At 38.5% G+C, this 21,597-nt stretch overlaps 1 protein-coding gene across 1 annotated transcript in view; it reads right to left on the bottom strand.

Annotated features, from left to right (window-relative positions):
- Positions 1-21,597, bottom strand: part of THSD7B (thrombospondin type 1 domain containing 7B) — an 808,984-nt gene that overhangs the window by 356,027 nt on the left and 431,360 nt on the right. The window contains exons 8-10 of the mRNA XM_087435109.1: positions 14,921-15,112; positions 12,729-12,963; positions 5,037-5,152 (exon numbers count right to left, since the gene is read on the bottom strand). Of these exons, the coding sequence (XP_087291235.1) occupies positions 5,037-5,152; positions 12,729-12,963; positions 14,921-15,112 (543 nt within the window). The remainder of the gene's footprint in view (positions 1-5,036; positions 5,153-12,728; positions 12,964-14,920; positions 15,113-21,597) is intronic.

Raw genomic sequence — 21,597 nt, 5'->3', positions numbered from 1 at the left:
TTAACATTGTATTAATTTATGTATATGTCTGAAATTCATATTATTAAATGTTGAAAATTTAAAGATAGTCTGAGAGAAATCTTGGAAAGTCAGTACTGATTTGTGACTTTAAATTAAAAACATTAGATGTGATGGCTATGAGAGCAGTGGCCAAGATAACTAATTTCCAATACTATCCAAGCAAACAATTACCAATGATCTCCTACAGTTAAATGGTTAAAATGTCTATGAAGACACCTTGTAAATTATAAAGCACTAAATGAGTGTTTCTCATCCCTGCCCACTCATAAGAGTCACTTATGGAGTCACTTATTAATATTGTAATATCCCTTCAACATGAAGAGATTCTGACTAACGTGGGCTGAAGTGAGTCTCTGACATCTGTGCACTGAAAAAACTCCATGGGTCTGAGAACCTCTACAATAAACAAACTGCCGCTATTATTAAGCAATACAACATCGGATACTTCAGGCAGGCACCTGCTTTATAGGCTCAAGGAAGAATAAGAGAAAACAGCAAGAAAAGTTCCAAAGAATGGTTCTTGATCATTTAGCTAATTTATTACCGGGACTTAAAAATTGGAGAGATGAAAACAGGGCCACAGCTTGATAAATGTTTGGTTTGCTTAGAAGAATGGGGGACTACCATTAATCCTTTAAGGAGAGACTCAGATGAGGAGCAGCAAGAAGACAGGAAGCATGGCTGGTTACTAGACAGAGATCATTCATGGCTTGAGAATGCTTTTAAGTTGTAAGGATTTAGCTCATGAACGCAGCCTGGACCAAATAAAACCTGATACGAGTCCCCCATTGCTTAGGCATAAATCACTCCTGGTACACTCCGCCCTCTTGAACCATCTTGGCTTTCTGAGAGGTTTGGAATGGATTTGGTTTGGGATTCACATAACCCAGTGATTCCCTGGTCGTATCAAAAACCTATTAAATCATAATGTCTTGGTGTAGGACCCAAGCATTGGTATATTTTAGAGATCTCCAGGTGATTCCCTTGTGCAGCCAAGTTTGGGGATCATGAACAGAAACTCAACTTTGATGACCCAACCTGAAACCACAGCTGCAAAAAAAGAGTTCCTCCATCCTCGTTAGTCAAGGTTGCCACCTGCTCAGGCCCATCCTTCTCCTGATCTCTCAGGCTAGGCTAAACCACTTTTCTCCACCTCAATCCCATCCCACCTGGTCTGCCCCAGTCCACACTTCTCACTTTACAACTTTGATCATGTCATTGCCTTGCTCAAAGATTTCTAATGAAACCCATCCCCGGCTGGAGCTTTGTAACCAACATGCAGGTATCACCTGGGAGCTTGTAGAAAGGTGCAATTCCAGGCCCTCTCTGAGTCTTCTGAATTATAGCCTGGCTTTTAATAAGATCCCCAGGGGACTTGCATAAGCATTTTAAGTTTGAGAAGTACTGCTTTAGAACCCTGTTTCCCAAAGTACCTTTTGAAGGACACTCTCAAGGACAGAGAATCTACTGCCTGAATTCAAAGCCACAACTTCCTCTCTCTTTACAGGACATCTGTTCGTTCAAAAAATATTTATTGAGGGACAGTTATGCCCCACACTATGTTGGGTTTAGAGGATCCAGCAGTGAAGATGACAGAAGTGATCCCTGCATTCATGGATTTACAATCTAGGAAACGCAACATTAACTAGGAAAGATAAATATGAGAGTGTCATAAAGGGGATGTGCAGGATGCTGTGGGATGATCTAGCTCATGAGGTGGATGGGGGAGGGTCTCACATAGTCTAGGAGATGAGAATAATGTTCCCAGGGGAAAGGCCACTACACAGCAGGTCCCTGCGGATGCAAAGGTCGAGGACCCAGGAAGGAAGGGCAGCTGAACACAGTGCCAGCCTCACACAGCAGGAGGAAAGGCTCAGAATGAGGATAGAAACGCTTGCCCAGTACCTACTCCATGCAAGACAGTGCTCTAAGTGTTTCCCTTATATGTAGGTGTGATTATTAATGTTATTTCATTATTAACATTATTAACATCTGTATTTCACAGATGAGAAAACTGAGGCACAGCAAGATTAAGTAATGTTCCCATTATCACAGCACAGTCTTTGGAATTCAACCCTGGCCATCTGGTTCCAGTGTCTATGTTCTCAGCCACCGCACTCTATAATGCTTGACCTGGGAAGAGCATGATGCATTCAAGAAGCAGAAAAATAGGCCTTATGTCTAGAGTTCAAGCAGTGTTTGTTCACGGATCTACGGTCCTTTTTCTTATCATAAAGGGAGGAGCACATTACCATTCAGTGGCAGCTTCTTACAACTCAAGTTTTGGAAAAACATTCCATAGTTATTGAATCAGAATTTCTAGCCATGGAGCTGAAAATCTGCATTTTAATACTGCTTCCAGGTGATTCAGAAGCAATAAAGTTTGAGAACCATAGGTTCAGAGCTACCATTTCGTCCAATAATCTCCTCCCTCTCATAGACCCCCCCCCCCAATTAACTCATGATTATTTAATAATGTTTGGGTCCCAAGGTACAAACTAAACATGAGGGTAAATAGGACTGAAATGGAAAGCTGGAAGAAACCTGAAAATTCAATCTTTGCTCCTCCAGGTCCCCTGACTGCCAGGCTGTGAAAAGAATTATCTAGGCTTGAAAAATTGGAGGCAAAAAGAGACCACAGAGGCTTAGAACTATTTTCATTACAATGCCAAACATTTAAATAACTAACTGAATTTCTGGAAATGGGAGTAAAATTTAAAATTGCTGGAAGAGCAATTATTTCACACGCCTTATGATTCCTCCATTCTTCGCCAGCGCTAGGAGAAGACTCTCAAGCAGCCAGCAGAGAGAATTTTCTTGAATGTAGAATACATGCAATAGCAGTAGCTGAAGTAATCTCTGGCCACTAGGGCACCCTGGCTCAACACAACTAATACGCCCCCCTAAGTGTCAGGGGATCTTAACATCTCCAACACCAGTGCCTGGCTGCCAGTAGGGTACTCTTTTTAATTCAGTCTTTTCCATTCTTATAACTATTTAACAGAGGAATTATATGAATCTCTCACAAGGAAGAAGCTAAAGAAATAGCTGAACCTCAATAAAACTTCATCATCATAGATTACTTTATCTTCTTGAATTTTTACAAATATTTATCTTTAAGAGCTTGAATGTTTTTGTGGTGCATCGCCATTAAAATTCCAAAACTCAGGGGCCAGCCCAGTGGCATAGTGGTTAAGTTCGCGTGCTCTGCTTCAGAGGCCCGGGGTTCACAGGTTCAGATCCTGGGGGTGGACCTATGCGGCACTTATCGGGCCATGCTGTGGCAGGCATCCCACATATAAAGTAGAGGAAGATGGGCACGAATGTTAGCCCAGAGCCAATCTTCCTCAACAAAAAGAGGGGGATTGGCAACAGATGTTAGCTCAGGGCTAATCTTCCTCACCAAAAAAAAAAGATTCCAAAAGTCAGCCTCCCAGATGCTGCCTTTCAGATGGTTCAGAATAGAGATCACAGCTTCTCTGTCCCACTCTGTCTGAAAATTACATTCCCCTGGCTACTCAACAAACATTGTTCATCCAGTTCACTTACTTTGGATCTTCATTCAGGAAAACGAGTTTTAAAGAGTTTCTGGAAGAGATTGTTGTTTCCATCCCTCGAAAGATAAGATAAATATTCCACTGTATTTTCAAAGCTCTTTCATATTCAATACATTTATTTCTGATTTTGTTCAGAAGCAAAGCTCATTGGATGCTACTATATTAATTCTGAGATAAAAGATCATTAAGAAGATGAAATAGCACAGTTTCAAAAATTTTATGAAGGTGCCCCACCATTGCCATATAAGACACTCATGACGATAATCTTCAACAGCTGTCACTATTCCTTTGCCAATCACTGAGAGGTGGTTTGAAGTGGCAGTCAGATCTATGTCAATGTTGGCCATATTGTCATGTCACTCCCATGAAGATGTGTGAGTCAAAGAGCATTTGGGATATCCTAGATGCACAGGGTAGGAATTTTTCCACGTGTTAATGCTCTCAATCTCTGTGACAGGTTCTCTCTTTGCAGAACCGAATACTTCCTTCTCCCTCCTTCCAGGAGGCTAGGGCAGCAATAGAGTGAGAGCCATGCCCTGCTTGAGAGGATGTGACTACCAAGAGAAGGCCAGGGATGTGTGGATGAGACTCAATTTACTCTGGGCACTAGGGTTAATATTCTTTCCATCCTTCCTTTTCTTGGATGTGCCTTTTCTTACTGTAGCGATGGTAAGGTCTATAGGACTGAGGGTAGAGTGTGAGACTGCGGGAAAGGGACCAAGTTATTAACTCTAGGTCTTAGGCCAAAATTGAACTTTGAGACTAGGAGTACTTGTGTCTCCACACGGACTAACTCATCAGGAGATTGCAATAAGCATGGGGAAAAGACCTGTTCTAAGAAAGAGGGTCATTTTACCAAAGTGTTCCTGTGTGTTTTTTAGGACTTAGGTATTAAAATATCCTGGATCACAGCCCTCAAAATACACCCAGGTGTATAAAGCATCACTATTGAGTGTAAAGAAATACAAATCTTACATTGCCAATTTCTGTACCTGTTCAACACTTTTTAATGTATCTGCCTTTGTTCTTCCACAGGCGTATATTTATCAGTGATGTAAGCATAATGTTTAAGGCGCTATATTCTAACAAAGAGGCCTGGAGTCAGGCTCTAAGCACACAGAAGCCACAAAGAAATTGTGAAGGAGATGATGCTTTATAAGGAATGACATGTGAATAGCTGTTCAAAATGCCACAACCGGGTTAATAGAAGATGAGTATTCCTGCAATGCACACCAGTAAAATTATGACATATAATAACTGAATATGTTTTCCCTGTCAAGTTTTGATGGATCTGGAAATCCAAGACTGCATTTACAAATTTTAGAAACCTTGTTTCTGGGGAGACATGCAAATGGAAAAGAAGGGTGCTCACATTCCACAATCTCTCACTTACTTAGCAGTGAGGAAAATAATCAGGTGGTTAGGAAAGAAAGCACTAAGAAAACAGAATCCACCTACCTGGTTGGCACAACCTTGGGCAGGGTGTCCACTCACTGAAAGCAGTCACAATACAGTCTTTTTTGCATGGGAGGAGACAAGGGCGCACCATTTCAGGCCGAGTAGAATCTGGACATCTGTGAAAGTAAAAAGAACATATCAATGCCTCCTGGAGAAAGTAAGTGGTTTAATAGAGAACCACAGGATTCCAGAACAGAAAATATTGTGGCCTTGTTGTTCCTTTTATTGACAGGGAAGAAAGACCCAGAGAAGTGAAGCCACTTGCCCAAGGGCTCACAGCCAGAGGCAGAGCTGAAGCAGACTTCAGCTCTCTGGATCCAGAGACCAAAATACTTTTCACTAGACCAGGAAAAGAACAATCCCTGAAACTAATGAGAACCAAATGCCAAGAAAGTGTGTCCTCATCGGTATCAATTCAAACATTTGATTTTTCTCAGAATGAACATATCTGGTATATTTCTTGAATAGTGTTTTATTCATGATAATATACCAAATCTGGGATATCCTACTAAAGGAAGAGGAAAATACAATGCAATATATGTATATACTGGGAAATAAAAATCATTGAAGACCACTTAAATATACTGCACATTGTTGAAAATTAACAGAATTTTAGAATATTTAAATAATTGGCAGGTGTCTCATCAGAACATGTCAATTGATGAGTTGGAGTAAGCAAAATATGACAGATTGCAAATAACAAATATACTTACTAGCATTAACAAGAGAAACACTTCAATTCTGTTATTTTGGTGATCATTAATACTCATACTCGGGAGGAATGTAATACAAATAGTCAATGGATTCATAATCACTTCTGAGAACTAAAGTTCCAGAAAATGGCAATCAAGTTTTTGTTTGTTTTCTTGCTTGCTTGCTTGTTTTTATGAATAGGGAGGGCTAAAATCCACATTTATTATCTTCTAAAACAGTGATACGCCAAGAAGAAAAACAAGAAAGCACTCACAATATGTAGTATTTACATTTTAAATTCTCTTTCCATAAGTTTCTTACAAAGCACAGAAATGCAATGTGTATGAAGCTTAACAGCACGAGCTCTGGTATTAGACGGCCAGTGCTGAGCTAAGTGCTTTGGCTACGGTCTTTCATTTGTTCCTAATGAAAACAGTGAGAGGCATTATAATCTTCATTTTCAGATGATAAACTGAGGCACTGAAATAATAAATAATGGACCCAAAGCCACATGGGGACAGAGCACTTGAGAAAAATTACGATAGAAAAAACACCAGTCTAGCAAGTCCAAATAGACAATTAATAGATCTTCTAGTGGGAGAGAATAGAAAATGGAGGAGATAAAGCTAACAAGGAAATAATGGATTAAAAAAACACAGAGCTGACCAAAGGATGAGAATTCAGATGAAAATCCCAAGTATATACAAAATGACCAACATGCAAACACAGAGATTGTCCAAATTTCTAACACCAAAAAAAAGGAAGAGAAGAGATCATTATGGTTGAGGGAGAAGAGAAAGAAAAATAGGTCATCTAAGAAGGGAGAAGAATCTGACTGACATCAGACATAACTAATTTACATAATTATAAAAATGACAACATCTTAGTTTTAAAACTTTATGCGCAACACAAAGCAAAACATGGGGGATGGAATTTAGCTGTAGAATGGAAGGTACATGATATTCTTGCCATGATAAGGTGAAAATGCAGTGAGCAAAAGATGAGAGATGGAAGGGAAGGAGAGAGAGTAGAGGTTTAGATGTCTTCATCCAACAAAGAGGTGGGCAGAAAGACAATCTAAATGTAAATGAAATGAGAAATAAAGTTCTAAGAATATCAATCAAAAGTACTAATGTAACCAACCAACAGAACACCAACAATATGGGGAGAGTTGGGAGTGGTGTTAGTGTAAATGAGCTAAGGTTCATTGCTTTCATGAGAGGGAATCAAAGGATGGACATTTAAAATTGATAAACGCAGAGATACAGAAATGGTACGTGGAACATGTATCATTTAGAGTTAGGAGGTAAATATCAGAAAGAAAGGAGGAGTAAGAACATATACTTGTGTTTGCTTGTATTAACATAAAGACACAATGGAGGTAGATAAGAAACTAATAGAGTGGTTGCCAGTGGCAAGACAAGAGGCAGAGAAGGGGTGGATGGGAACAGCAGTGGGCACAAGGCTTCTCATTGTTGTATATTATATACCTCCTTGAATACTGTTATGATTTGTGAACCATGTGAAGGCTTACCCCCAGTCAAAATAAAGAGAGAGAGGGAGAAAAAAAAAATCACAGCAACTGTTAAAAAGTGGTTGTTTTGGGATGTGGGATTCTAAATGGAGTACGAGACGGTTGGGGAATTGTTGGGGGGAATTGTTTTCCATCATCAGTCCTTCGGTATTATTACTTTCACTATGGAGCATATAATACTTTGATAAAAGTAAAGTGGAAAATGTATATACTCACAGAAAAAGAACTGCTCAATACATTAATTATTAGTGGCATTATTGTTGATTGTCCTTAACACACACAAAAAAACTATCAAAGTGATCAATTCAATAAACATAACAATAGAAAGAAAGAAGAGTGTCTTTATGAGGATATAGTGTTATTTAAACAAGCTACTCTGGTAAGGAAAATTTATGTCATACTTTACTAGACATAGTAAAAAACACTAAAATCATTCCTAAGTCCTTAACTGTAGTGCTATTTATTCTAACTCCTCTCTGACTTCCCCTGGTATATCGTTGGAAATGAACGTACGACCTGAGTAACACCAATTTCTGTGTGCTCGGTGGGGCTGGGGGTGCCTACAGTGACCCAGCCAATTCACACTCACTCATGCATTAACAAAATAGCTTAGAAACACGTGTGGTGTTGGCTTCAGGCTTTCTGGAGAGGGTGGCTTATACTGCAGGGACTTTGTTCCCTTCAGTTAGGAGTAGGTGTTAATCATTTTTAGAGAACTGATATTGTCTACTTTGTTTACCCTTTATTAGCATCACTCACAATAAATACTCACTGGGCCTAACTTCAGCTTTCCATAATACGGCCCTTTTCTCTCTCTGTGTTCTTCCTTTAAGTACATAAGAGAGAAACAACAGCACCTCGTCAACAGCAAAGGTCAAGCTTAGGTTATGTTGCTTTTATAGAGGCCATGACCTGAGGGCTCTCTTGGAATGTGATTTCTGGTCTCCTAGGAGTCAAATGTTCTCTTGTCGGTAAAACTGTCTTTTTGTTCATTTCTTCTGCCAAAGGTTGACCTTTTTCACAGAGGTTCAACTTCCTCTTCCCTACTATTTACATGTTGTCTACCCCTTCAAGGAGTATCACATTTGCAATTTTCAAAAATTTCCTTAGTTTTCAAAAATATTCTCTTCGACCTTATGTGCCCTGCATTTCTAAAAGCTATAAGATTTGTTCCGTATCATTGTATTGCCACTGACCAAAAAAACGCTTTTGACATCTTTTGTGCTGCTGTTTTGTTGTGTTGTGTGGGTGGGTAGGTGCATGCATGCACATGAACACATGCATGCAGAATACATCCACTAATTTTGAAAGTCTTGATGGTGGAATTCCATCTTATATCATATCCTAAAACTGTCACATTTTAGCTCAGTGTAAATATTTAGTAATAGTAAGTGAATGATTGAATAGTATTCTATGCTATTGGAGCATGAAGACAAATAAATCCCTGGGGATATTAGGCTAATTTATCCAGCCATTTCCAAAACAAAATTGAAGTCTTAAAACCCAGGGAAACATAGGGATTCACCTTTTAGTTAGTAAATAAAGCATGTCATAATTTATACTTCCTAATTTCCTGTAACACTCTGATCTTAGATTGGCTGTTCTCTGGATAAAAGGATGAATGTATTTCATTTCAACACATAAATTTTCCTGGACTTACACTGGAATGTTCTCTAATAATTGTCTCTGTTACCCTGTAGCCTTTGGTTCCTTATAAGAACTGTGCTGAAATGCATCCAATTGAGCTACAAAGACCTGCCTTTCTTCAGTTATGCCTCCACCATCAAGATGCAGACACAGAGCGCTCCATCTCCTCGAGCAGTCCTCCGGACTGACTCACCGTTTCACTCAGCTGTGTGGAGAAATCCTGCTAACTTTTTAACAGTAAATGTTTAAATGGAGCTCTGTATTCCTATATTGCACAAAATGCCAGGTGTTTTCACATTAAAGGCATAAAGTGCCTTATCAGGACTCTTGGAGGGCTTTGAGTTGGGTGTTTTTAATCTTTTTTGAAATTATTTTTTGTACATTGCAACTGAAAAAAAAAAAGTACTGAATAGTGAAACAAAACCAAACAAAACCCCAGAAATATACCAATAAGCTCTCACTTGTTTCAGTTGTGTCCTAGCTAGTTCTCATTTTCTGATATGATCGGTTCTATTACTCATACAATGGTAACATTCTCACCTATACAATCACACGAAACCAAAATGCCAACCCAGAGAAGGAAGAACTTGCAAGGAACTCTGTGGGTCCCAGGGCAGTGGGTTTAGAGATAAAATACACTATGTTAGCCCACCCATTCTACAGAGACATGCTTCTTTCTCTCTACCCTGAAGGTCCCTCTTTCTTTAGGATATTTTCTTCTTCTTTCCTGTTTCTATCCCCTGACCCCCACCCCAAGGATTTCACAAGTAGCAGGGGATCTTTTTCTACCGCAATGGCTTTCACACAAAAAAGAACAAAAGTATTCATTTTTTGAAAGGGCAGAGCAAAGGATACTTTCTACTGCTGATAATCTCACTACCTCCCTATGTGCTTCACTGGACACCAGGTATTAATTTCGTAGCTCAATTAATCTCATTAACCTCAAGAATTTTAATTAACTTTACTAAAGTCAGTGCAGGCTCCTCATATTCAGCAGGATTGTTTAGAGGCATACAGTAAGAATTAAAACTAGGTTGTTAAGTCTCCAATCTCATTAACAGTGTAAGAAGTAATGAGCAATGTCTTTATACATGTGTGTGTGTTAGGGAAAACATCTGTGCAATTCATTTTTCTGTGGTGGCAAACTGAGCAAAACTGGAGGTTATTCATTGTAATAGTAATCTTTTAGTCTCATGTAAATTTTCAAACAAATGCATATTCATTTGTGAATAATGCTATAAACTACAAACTTTTGGTCTTATGATTTTTCTGGTCACAAAATATCATTAAGTTAACATTTGAGTAAGCAGATGTGCTCAGACTTTTATAAAAAACTGTCATTCAAAGTAATTATGGGGGTAGAAGAGGAAATAGAGGGTTATCTGAACATATAATCCAACTTTTCATGTCCAAATAGCCCTTTAAAATGTGATGATAATTTATTCGGTAGGTATCAGTCTCAATTCTAATGCCCCTTTGCTAAGAAATAAACAAACTGCATTCATATCAAGTGGATTTTTCCTGTCGTGGATTGGAGGTGAAAAGTTTTGTGGATGGGAGAAGATCACACTTCAGCCATGCTAAATTTTCTCATCACTATAATGAATAATGGTTTGCTGCATTTTATATAGGGTTTACTACTATACATAAGCCATATTTACTTTTATTTGTATATTCAAGCTAATATTTCATGCATCTTTGTCTAAGCAGTTGAAAATGTACATCATAAAAATGAACATTATCAAGGCTGCAATCCTTCTGAAGATAAAAGGAGTTTCATGTCTGCATAATACCTTTATTACCTTTTTAGGATTTTACTATAACCTGATGAATTGGATTATCACCTGACCCAGATGATACGCAAGCATTATCGTCCTTGTTTGGCTATAACTCCCATTGATTCAATCAGTCTACGTGGTGCTACGGATACCAGGCAAGTTGAAAAACACAACTGACATAAGTTGATATTCCAAAAAACATCACAAGCAAAGTAGAATTGGAAGCTAAACCAGAAATAACATTTATGAGTTAGTAAGAGCAGAAGGTCATATGTACGATCTGTTCATTACCCTTCATGGCCATCACCTTTGCCAAAATTTATCAGGGTAGATAAAATTCGTTTTCTTGAACAAAAGATAGACATCAGGTTCTCTCAATCTTCTGCAATTCATATCCAATCCTTGTCAAACCCTGTCACTTTCCTACACACAGGTCTAGTTCATCCATGAATTCTAATAATGTTTGTGAAACACTAACTATATGCCAGACACTGTGCTAAAGTCTGGGGTTGCATCAATGTAGAACATCCAACCCCAGCCCTTTGGAAGCCACATTTAGGAGGAGAGAAAGATGAAGTCTCCCTAACCGTGCTTCATTTCACGTCAAAGTTATCTTCGCTTGCATTTGCAGAACCATCTGCACATCAGATGCTCCAACACCAGCAGCATCTGGCCGGTCTGCACTATTTCTGCCATCAGCAGTTCATTTCCCTTAACTGAGCTTCTGTGACGTTCCGTGTACATAGCTAAAGTGGTTTCTACGGCAGTGTGGATAAGGCCCAGAGACTGTCATCATGGTGCCCCAAGATGAAATTAATCAGACGTTTGAGTTGCCCATGCCAGCAACACAAATATGACTGAATTATGCAGAAGAGCAAATGTATTCGCCTATATTTCCAGGAAGGGCAAGGGTGTACTTAAGGGGGATGGGACCAGGGCTTGATGCTGCCAGGATTTGTTCTACTTAAGTTTATACTTCTTTCTGAGCATCAGTTTTACTCTCTTTTCCTGTTTTTTTCACCAGGCCTGACCATGGTGGTGGCAACTCTCAATTCATATACTTAGAGCATCACGGACAGAAAAAAGAGAGCATTTCATTTTCCCAACTTGAAATTCTTGGGGAAGAGCTCTAAGTTTCCTAGTTTGTGACACTAGACAAAAGCTTACACCAGCCCATCCAAGGGACCCACCACCTCTCTGACTGCGGTGGGGTCTTTTACCACAAGAAGGAGACTAGTTTAAACATGGCCACTGAGAAATCTCTATGGATGAGACAGTTACTCAGTCTCCATACACTGCATAGGTCCCTTACATTTTCTTCTCCACAAGCTTTCCCACATAGACTTGAGGAAGAGTCACATCTAGAGATGTGGTCTAGAGATTAAATTCCCACAGCTGAGTTCTCTGGTCAATTACTTTTTTTCCTCCATTATTTGCAATTGTTTCTGACTCTTTTGTATATCTACACCCTAGTCCCCATGTCCAAATTCTCCTACTGTTTTTTGTTTGTTTGTTTTTTTAATTTACATCTCCATGTGCAGAGTATAACATGCACGAGATTGTAACCTACTTGAAGGCATGAAATAGTCTATTCAAAATGGCTGTATAGATTTATTGCTCACTGCAGAAAAGATCAAGGGGAACTAAAGAAGAGTGTAACATAACCCTATCCTTTCAAAGTGCAGAACTTAACCTTCATGTTGACCTAGTCTGTATGTGATTGAAAAAGAGCCCAAAATACTGAGATCAGCTCTAGAAAATTTGTTTGATTATTCAAACTGATTCAACATTTGTGGGCACTATATACTTTTATCCATTAACTAAGGCACATATTATAACTTTACTAACCATCCATATTGGAACTGTGTTTACCTTTGTTTGAGGCACATTTTTTAGTCTTTAAGAGTCAAACAAAACAAAACAAAAAAACTTTTACTCTAGCACAGACTGAGGCATATTCATTGCTTGATAAATGCTTTTGACTAAACATGCTCAACTATGCAGTAATCACATGCACTTGCAACAGATTATTGATAATACCTTTTGGTCATCACTTGTCCCACATGAGTCTTGACACAGAAGACCCTCCGTGTCTGAATGCCCACACCACAAGTAGCTTCTCCATTCCAGCCAATGGTTTCATTAAGGGCAGTTAACAATGTGTCTTCAGAACAGGGGCCCCAAGGCGATGTCTCCCAGTAAAGCTGCATACAAGAATGGTCATTGCATGAACGATATTCTTGGAGGGCCTGACTAGGCGGGCATGGCTTTCCACCTGCAAAAATCAAAATCAAGAAGAATACATGGTTGGGGCTGGCCTGGTGGCATAGTGGTTAAGTTTGCACACTCCGCTTCTACAGCCTGGGGTTCACGGTTTCGGATCCTGAGCGAGGACCTACGAACTGCTCATCAAGCCATGCTGTGGCGGCGTCCTATATACAAAGTGGAGGAAGATGGGCACGGATGTTAGCCCAGGGCCAACCTTCCTCAGCAAAAAGAGGAAGACTGGCAACAGACGTTAGCTCATGGCCAATCTCCCTCACAAAAAAAAAAAAAAAAATGGTTGCTGCTGCTGTTATTATTATGTTGTTGCTATCATCATTCTTATTTTTGTTGTTTTTGCTGTTTTAATGGTGTAGAAAGATGGTCTTTTTGACAGAGAATTCCAAAGCCTGAGCCACACACCCTTTTTCCCACTCTAAGGACATAATTCTTTTGTTCTAAGTAACAACCTGAGGACAATATAGTGTACTCTTCTCTCCTAAGTAACAGGCAGTGGTATACATAAATTAGATTAAAAAATTGATTGATTCTACTGCCCACCTCTGGTGCGTGTATCTCTGAGCTAAAGTCCAAAGGAATCTGCTTTTATTTTAATATTACTATGTTTATATAAATTAGCCAGACATAATAGCCCAGGACCTTGAAGTGATATTAGGTCGAACACACATACAAACATATTACCTATACTTGGTCTCTCTTTCCTAAGAAAGCATTATTTTTTTCAGAGAACCATTTTAAGACAACCATCCTCCATCAAACAGTGCATTTTACTGCAATCTGAGAAATCCAAAGGTATCTCTTACAGTTTGACAGGAGAGAGCCCATCCTTAAACTCTGAAATAATATCTGACAAGGTGTTATCCACTAGCAGGGAGACCAGACAGATGTGTATCCTTACACTCTTGGGTGAGTCAGACAATCAAATTTCATTACTGTCTTTTCTTTCACATTTTTATACCCATGTAAAAATAGGTATTTATCTAAAGTATTGATTTTTTTTCCTATTCTTCCACACTATAATGTTTTATTCAGTGGGCCAAATGCTCAAGGAGATTTGTGACCTTGGTTTTGTTATTCTTGCTATTTTTCCCCCCATTAAATACCACTGACTTTTTTCTCCTTCCAGAAATCTAAAAGACAAGAGGGGGAAGCAACGGCACTTTAAGAATATGAAAATCTTTGTTCATCTTGACCCTGACCCCATTTCTCAGGATCACAGAACAGAAGCTTGTTTAAGAGGAGTTCCTCACAGCCAGTGGCCACACTACCCCGCTGTTCTGACTGAGCCATAGGCAGATGAAGCCAAGAGAAAGCCTGAAAGAAATGCCGCGTGTGTCTGGGGACAGAGACCGTTACTATAAATGATAGGAACAGCTGCTCCTCTAATTTGTTCTGATGTCACCCATTTACATAGCACATTTTAGCTTCTTCAAAGCCATTTGCACAGGCTTCGTCTTTTTCCCTCTCACATGTGCCAGCATGACAGAACAGGAAATCAGGGTACATGGATCAGGTAGCTTGCCGATGTTAGTGGCAGTTCCCAGTCAAGAAGCCATATCTCTTGATTCCTCATCTGGAGCTCTTTTTACCAGACATATTCCAATTATGTTCCTACCTGGATGAGCTATCTGAAGCTGGATATGTGTCAACCAAACTTCGTTTTCTTCCCTAAAAAAGTATAATCAAAAATGACATCCATCTGATTGCCATGGCCTGTATATAGGTATGAGCTAAAACAACTCCTGTAAATATGGGGACCCAGCATAGATACACTAGAGGATTAAGGAGAAAAGGTATGCATGGAAATGAAACTATTAATTTGGACTCAGGGAATAGAAATATCACCTATGTGTGGCTACTTCCGCAATATGACCATCTCAATATCCTACTGGAAAAAAAATAATAATTGGGCAATTGACTCCATTGTTGAAACCTTTACTATTACTCACCATCTCCAGCCAATGCTAGGATAGTCCTCGACCTGGTCTGTTTTCCATCTGAGTTTTTATTTGAACAAGACTGGGAGCAGGATGACCACTGTGTCCACTCGCTCAGCACACAATCCATTCGGCAGGGAATTTCACAAGCCATCCATTCAGGAGGAGGAGATGCTGGGCAGAGACTTCCTGATACATCTTCTCCTGTAACCAACCAGATCAAGACAGATGCTGATTAATGCACAATCAAGGCCAATCCAAGGAACATTTAGGTTTACTGTTTCCTCTATTACTTCAGTTTATCTTAGAAGACTTCACCTGGTATCTAAACCAATAACATCAAAAAATGATGGTTTCCTCAGCCATTCATAATATTTATGTCCAGACAAACTGCCAGGAGATCATTTGGCATTTAGAAAGATAGATACCACAACAAAACTCCCATTTGTCATCCTTCACAGGGACAAAGTAGGCTTCTTCCAGGAACAATTTAGCCATGGATGGCTGGAGATAGACATGATTGACATGTTATTGACAATCATATGTAACAAGTACATGCTTTTCTGCAAAACGAGGGCCAGAAGGAGTCTGTTGGTCTGCAAACCACAATTTATGCTGAGCATTCTATTCTACCCTATGAAGATTTTTCTCATTCTAATTTTCTGTTGAGTGCTTTCATCTCTAAATATATATCCTTAAGCAAGATGATCACATGATGATTCTTTTGTTCTGTTTGTGCTTAGTAGTAAAAAAAATCCAAAACAACAATGGAAATGGACCTGTGGCTAAAATTATATAATCTTGAGACAAAAGTTGAAAGCGAGTCCAAAATTTCCCTAATTCAATTACTATTCCCCCTTCGAATGATCTGATGAATTACTCAAACCAAAAAATAAAAAAATATATGGGGATGGCCCGGTGGCCTAGCGGTTTAGTGCGTGCGCTCCGCTGCAGCGGCCCAGGGTTCTGATCCTGGGCACGCACTGACGCACTGCTTGTCAAGCCATGCTGTGGCAGCATCCCATATAAAGTGGAGGAAGATGGGCACGGATGTTAGCCCAGAGCCAGTCTTCCTCAGCAAAAAGAGGAGGATTGGCAGATGTTAGCTCAGGGCTGATTTTCCTCAAAAAGGGGAAAAAATATATATATATATATATATATATACACACACACACATATAGGGGATGGTGTTTTCCATTGAACAGATATTAAGACTAAAGGAATCATTTCTAAGTTACTTTTCTGTATCTCAAATGATTACAGTGATTTTTAAAATCTCTCTTTTAGTTTATTTATTCACTATTCTTAGAATGCAAATATTCCTCTTTATAGATCATAGTTCAACTCTTACTATTGCCCCCCTTCACAGTCACCTCATAAAAACAGAAGACATGAAGAACAGTGATACCATTTATAGTTTGAAGTAACAGCATGAAATGCGGAATAGCAACTATAGGAAAGAGGCGGCTTTGTCTGTGTGACTTAATGCATGTGGGATTCACTTGTCATAATCTTTCTGACACAAAAAACAACTGCAAAGCGGACTAATATTTATTTATGGCATCTCCTTCGTGACAGGCACTGTCCTCATAAGAAGCTCTTAGGGGCAGGTGTAACCCGTCTCATTTTATAGATGAGGAGTCAGCGGCTCCAGAAGGAAAACTTGCTCAGGGTCACACAGGCCTGAGTTGGGAATCAAATTAAAACTTTCTGACTCCAAAACTTCTGCTTTTCCCATTAACCAGGCTGTGTCTAATTCCAAGGAGATGGATATCCCTTTTCTGAGGAAGTAAATAAAACAAGCCGACAGTGAGCAAGACTGCCTCGAGGAGAAGAGAGTGCACTGCTGATATCTGAATTCATATTTGTAAATGAGGCCAGGCTCATTGCCCTTGAGGTACAAATAAAACTTTTCAAGCATATTATGAGAAGTAATAGAGATTCTAGCAGATAATCAAGCTGGAAGACCAGTCCTAATCATTCTTTCTCTTTTCAGTCTCAATCTATTTTCAGATTGAGTCTACACTGTATGGTACACACACACACACACACACAGACACACACACATACACACACTCTCTCACACACACACACCAATAATGCTAAGGGGTAGTGCTTTCCGAAGTACAGAAGCAGGCAAGCCAAACAAAATGCTCAACCTACATCTAATCAAAATTCAATTTCCACATCTCCAAATATTATTAGCATAATTTTTATGCAAAACACTTCAAAGCAGTGTCCTGCAAAAGACATTTTGAGGAATAAAATATTAGTAGGGTTCATATTAAAAAAAAGTGGGGGGAAAGCTGAGAACTACTGGGGTAAAATAGTAAAATTGGTGTCACTACTGAAGAACTTCGCAGAGTGTTGAAAATGCCAAGGTACAGTGCAAATTTCCTAGGGCGGAAATGTATATAGTGTTTTCAGCCTTATTTGACCAACAACCATTCTTTTCGGAGGAGAATCTCTCCCAGAAATGGTTTTTTTGTGAATATGTTTTTAGAAAACCCTGCCTTGGAGAGTTATAAAATTATCAACTACTATTCGAAAAGCATGTACTATGTCCAAGGCATATGATGGGATACAAATAGGTGAAGATACTATTATTTACTTCCCTAGAGCTCAGGATTAATAACAGCTATGAGATATAAATGTATAAAAATAAAACTTGGTCCAAAAGTAAATGCCAAGTTATAAATGTGTGTTTCAAATAGAAAACACTGTAGTGTTTCAGGGAAGAGAGGGATCTCTGGCGGACCAGTGTGAAAGCAGAAGGTTTTCAACAAGGAGAAAGAGAAAGGTGGAGAACTGGTGGCAATGAGGGAGGGGGTATTTTAGGCAGTGGAAGTGTCAACAAAGGTATAGTGGTGACATCTGAAGTTCATATAACGTTATAAACCAATACCGCCTCAATTTAAAAAAAAAGTATAGTGGTAGGAAAATACAAGGTATTTGGAAGACAGTTAATGCTGAAGCTGCACGAGAAGAAGAGACAATCCATGTTGGAAGAGTTATTTGACAACAAATTCTGAATGACTTAGACTGACACACAAGTTTTGTTATATTTCTGCCTTCCTTAAATTCCCAATTACTCATGTTTCTCATGACCTGAATTTAACATCCTCCCCAGTCATCATTCATCACCCTTAGCATTCACTTCAGGGGCTCAAATGCTTTTTAAAATCTAAGCTTTCATATAAACTGATATACCCATTTCCTCAGTGCAGTTAAATGTCAATACTCCAACATTTTGATAGCTTGTCTATACACACCAATTCAGAAATGTGAGCAAACAGATGAGACTTTCTTTAGGGAAGCCAAACCAGTAGTCATAAGCAGGCTTTGCAATTTGCACATGAGCTCTTTTATAAGAAGTCTTGCAAAAGAAAAGCTGCACAATGGGATCCCAGTCACAGGATATCCTCGCCAGACACAGTTGTCTCTGAAGGTGAATCCTAGCACCACTTATCCTTCTATCACTTGACTTCTTTAAACCTCAGTTATCTCACCTGCAATAATGAAACAATCACATTTACCTTTCAGGGATATTCTGAGGATTAGAAATCATTTATGCAATACACATAACAAGGTGTCTAATATATAGAGGACAACATATAGAAACCTTAAAAAATGTCTGCAAAGATATACACCACAAAAACTTAATGGCCTTCTTTATCTGAAAAACCTAGGTATTTATGTCACAGCCATGGAAAGCACTTGCTTTACCATTTATATGTGTGTACAAATAACTACCAATAGCTTCACAGGCTGGTTCACATAAAATATAAAGACAATTTATAATTATCCAGGCCATTTTATTGATATGGTTGGCTAATCTAAACCATTTAAGAGCCAAAAATAAAGCACTTGAGCCTGAATAACCTCATCTGCCCATCTACATTGGTATAATTATCTTCCCATTGCACAGAGAGAACCCATCTCAAAAGATGATCATTTAGACTTTCCTGTTTTCATTTTCTTGGATGGATCAATGAGACCAACTGAAATCTCAGGCAAGCATGGAAAATAAAGCAGCACATGGGACAGAAACTTAGCCATTAAAAGTGATTTTCACAAGCTCTTATAATCTAAATGTCATAATAAAATAGTATATATTTAAGAGGGAAATTGAATTCATCTTTCAAGAAGACTCTATAAAATTACTCCTAGTCTTCATCAGGCTCCCTGGGATCAATAAGGACAAACTCCGCATTCTCTCCTCATGGAATAGACCTACTTATATCAGTTGTGATTCTGAGAATATGGTATATGGTGCTGCTTCAACATTGTCACTCAGTATCTTTTAAATAATTTTTTTAAATTATTTATTTATTTATTTATTTATTTATTTATTTATTTACCCCCCAAAGCCCCAGTAGATAGTTGTATGTCATAGCTGCACGTCCTTCCAGTTGCTGTATGTGTGACGCAGCCTCAGCATGGCCTGACAAGCGGTGCGTCAGTGCACGCCCGGGATCCGAACCCGGGCCGCCAGCAGTGGAGCGCGCGCACTTAACTGCTAAGCCATGGGGCCAGTCCCTCTTTTAAATAATTTAATATGGTGAAATCCACATTACATAAATTAACCCTTTTAGAGTAAATACTTCAGTGGAATTTAGTAAATCACAATGTTGTGCAACCACCATTTCTATCTAGCTTCAAAATATTTTCATTACTCCAAAGTAAAACTCATTACCTATCAAGCAGTTCCTCCTCATTACTTTGTCCCCTCAGACCCTGGCCACCAATTTATGTTGTGTCTCTATGGATTTATCTATTCTGAATACTTCATACCAATGGAATCATACAATATGTGATCTTCTGTGTCTGGCTTCTTTCACTTAGCTAAATATTTTGGAGACCTATCCATGTTGTAGTATATATCACTACTTTATTCCATTTTATGACAGAATAATATTCCATTATATGTATATACCACAACTTGTTTGTTCATTCATCCATTGATGTACACCATTTAGCTATTGTGAATAGTGCTGCTACGAACATGCTTATACATGTACTTGCTTGAGTACCTGTTTTCACTTCTTTTTTGGTATATACCTAGGAGTGGAATTCTGGGGTCATATTCATCACTCAGTTTTGTTCATTTGTGATTCTGGGGACTGTGGCATAGTGGCCAGATGACTAGGTCTTGGCAATAGTTCACACTACTGTTCTCATGCTTGCCTATTCCCTGCTAAAAGCAAAAATACTTAGATGAAAGATTCTTGAACATATGAATATACTCAAGAATTTCTAAAAATGTTTCTTTTTCTAGTTCAAATGTATATAGTACTTCAAGTATAAATAGCTCATGGCAGACTCTCCATGGCTACTGGTCAAGCAACCACATAAATTTAACACTAATATAGCTATCAGAGTTTGGGCTTTCTACATCAAACTAATGTTTAAACCATATCTATGCTATACACTACATCTTGCGGAACTCTTTGTTTTGTTACCTTTAAGGAACTAGAATTTAATATTATGAACTACCATCTATCTTTTATAGCAATAGAACAAACAACTATAATTCTTAGTTTTTGGACCTATACTATAAGTGTCCAAAGAGAGAAAAGATATAGATAAAATAGAAAAAGAAAGAGAAACCCAGATATCCACAAATCTACAGTCTGAAAAGTTAACCAGCATTTTGTCATTATACAAACTTCACACTACCTTACTGTTCCAAAAATAATGCACTCTGGGTACTTTATTGATATTTCCTCTTGTATACTATTATACTATCTATGGAAAATAATGAAACAGTAATCAAAAATATTCTACATGTCATAAAATTTTATGTCTTATTTAAATCTCAGAGGAGAATGCCAATAAACGTTGATTAAATGCTTACCAACAGCTGAGTAAGATGTCAACTGACAGTATATGGCAAATTTACTGGAATTCATATGCATTTAATTCCATTTTTTAAATTTAAATGTTACCTTCTCAAAGGCAAGTATCCCCTGGCCACCTCTGGACTGAGACCCTAATCAGCTAAGGAAATGTTTATATTTCAAACCAATAAAATATGAAATAAGAACTAAGGGCTAAACAGAAGCTATGTCAACAATGCAATGCCAGCAATGCAACTGATGTTTCTGCTTGTTAATTTCACAATTTGAAGCTTATTTCCCTGTCTAGTTTACACATATAGGAAGACAAAGAAACATGATGTTAAGTATTATCATATTAATAACAACAAAAACAACAACAACTGCAATAAAATAACAACAGCCTCTGATATTTGGGAAAGCATAGAGTGGGCTATACTCTGCGCTAACCACATTACATGTAGTGGTTTACTGAATATTCATATTAACATCATTAGTTAGGTACTATTGTTACACTTGAGGCCCAGAGAGGTTACAAAACTTGCTCAACATCATATAGTAGTAAGTGTCTGAGTTGGAACTGGAAAAGAGATCTGTTAGACATTTCAAGCTACATTCTTATCTGTTATGCTGTATTGCTTCCTGGTTCATATCTCACGTATGTCCTTCTCATTACATTACTTTTAGCTGATGCCATAAAGAAGGGTTTATACACAATTCATTGTCAGTCTGTCAGTAAATTTGGTATTGGAAAGAGTAAGCCCATAGGAGAGGTAACCTTGATTATCTGGGAACTGCATCATCAGATGGGGGAGAGTAGGGCAACACTTTTCAAAAATAGAAAAGATAAGC

The sequence above is a fragment of the Ceratotherium simum genome, chromosome 9 (genome assembly GCF_057802395.1).
Source record: "Ceratotherium simum simum isolate JZ-2026a chromosome 9, ASM5780239v1, whole genome shotgun sequence".
Classification (NCBI taxonomy): domain Eukaryota; kingdom Metazoa; phylum Chordata; class Mammalia; order Perissodactyla; family Rhinocerotidae; genus Ceratotherium; species Ceratotherium simum.
This window is presented reverse-complemented; position numbering and strand designations above follow the sequence as displayed.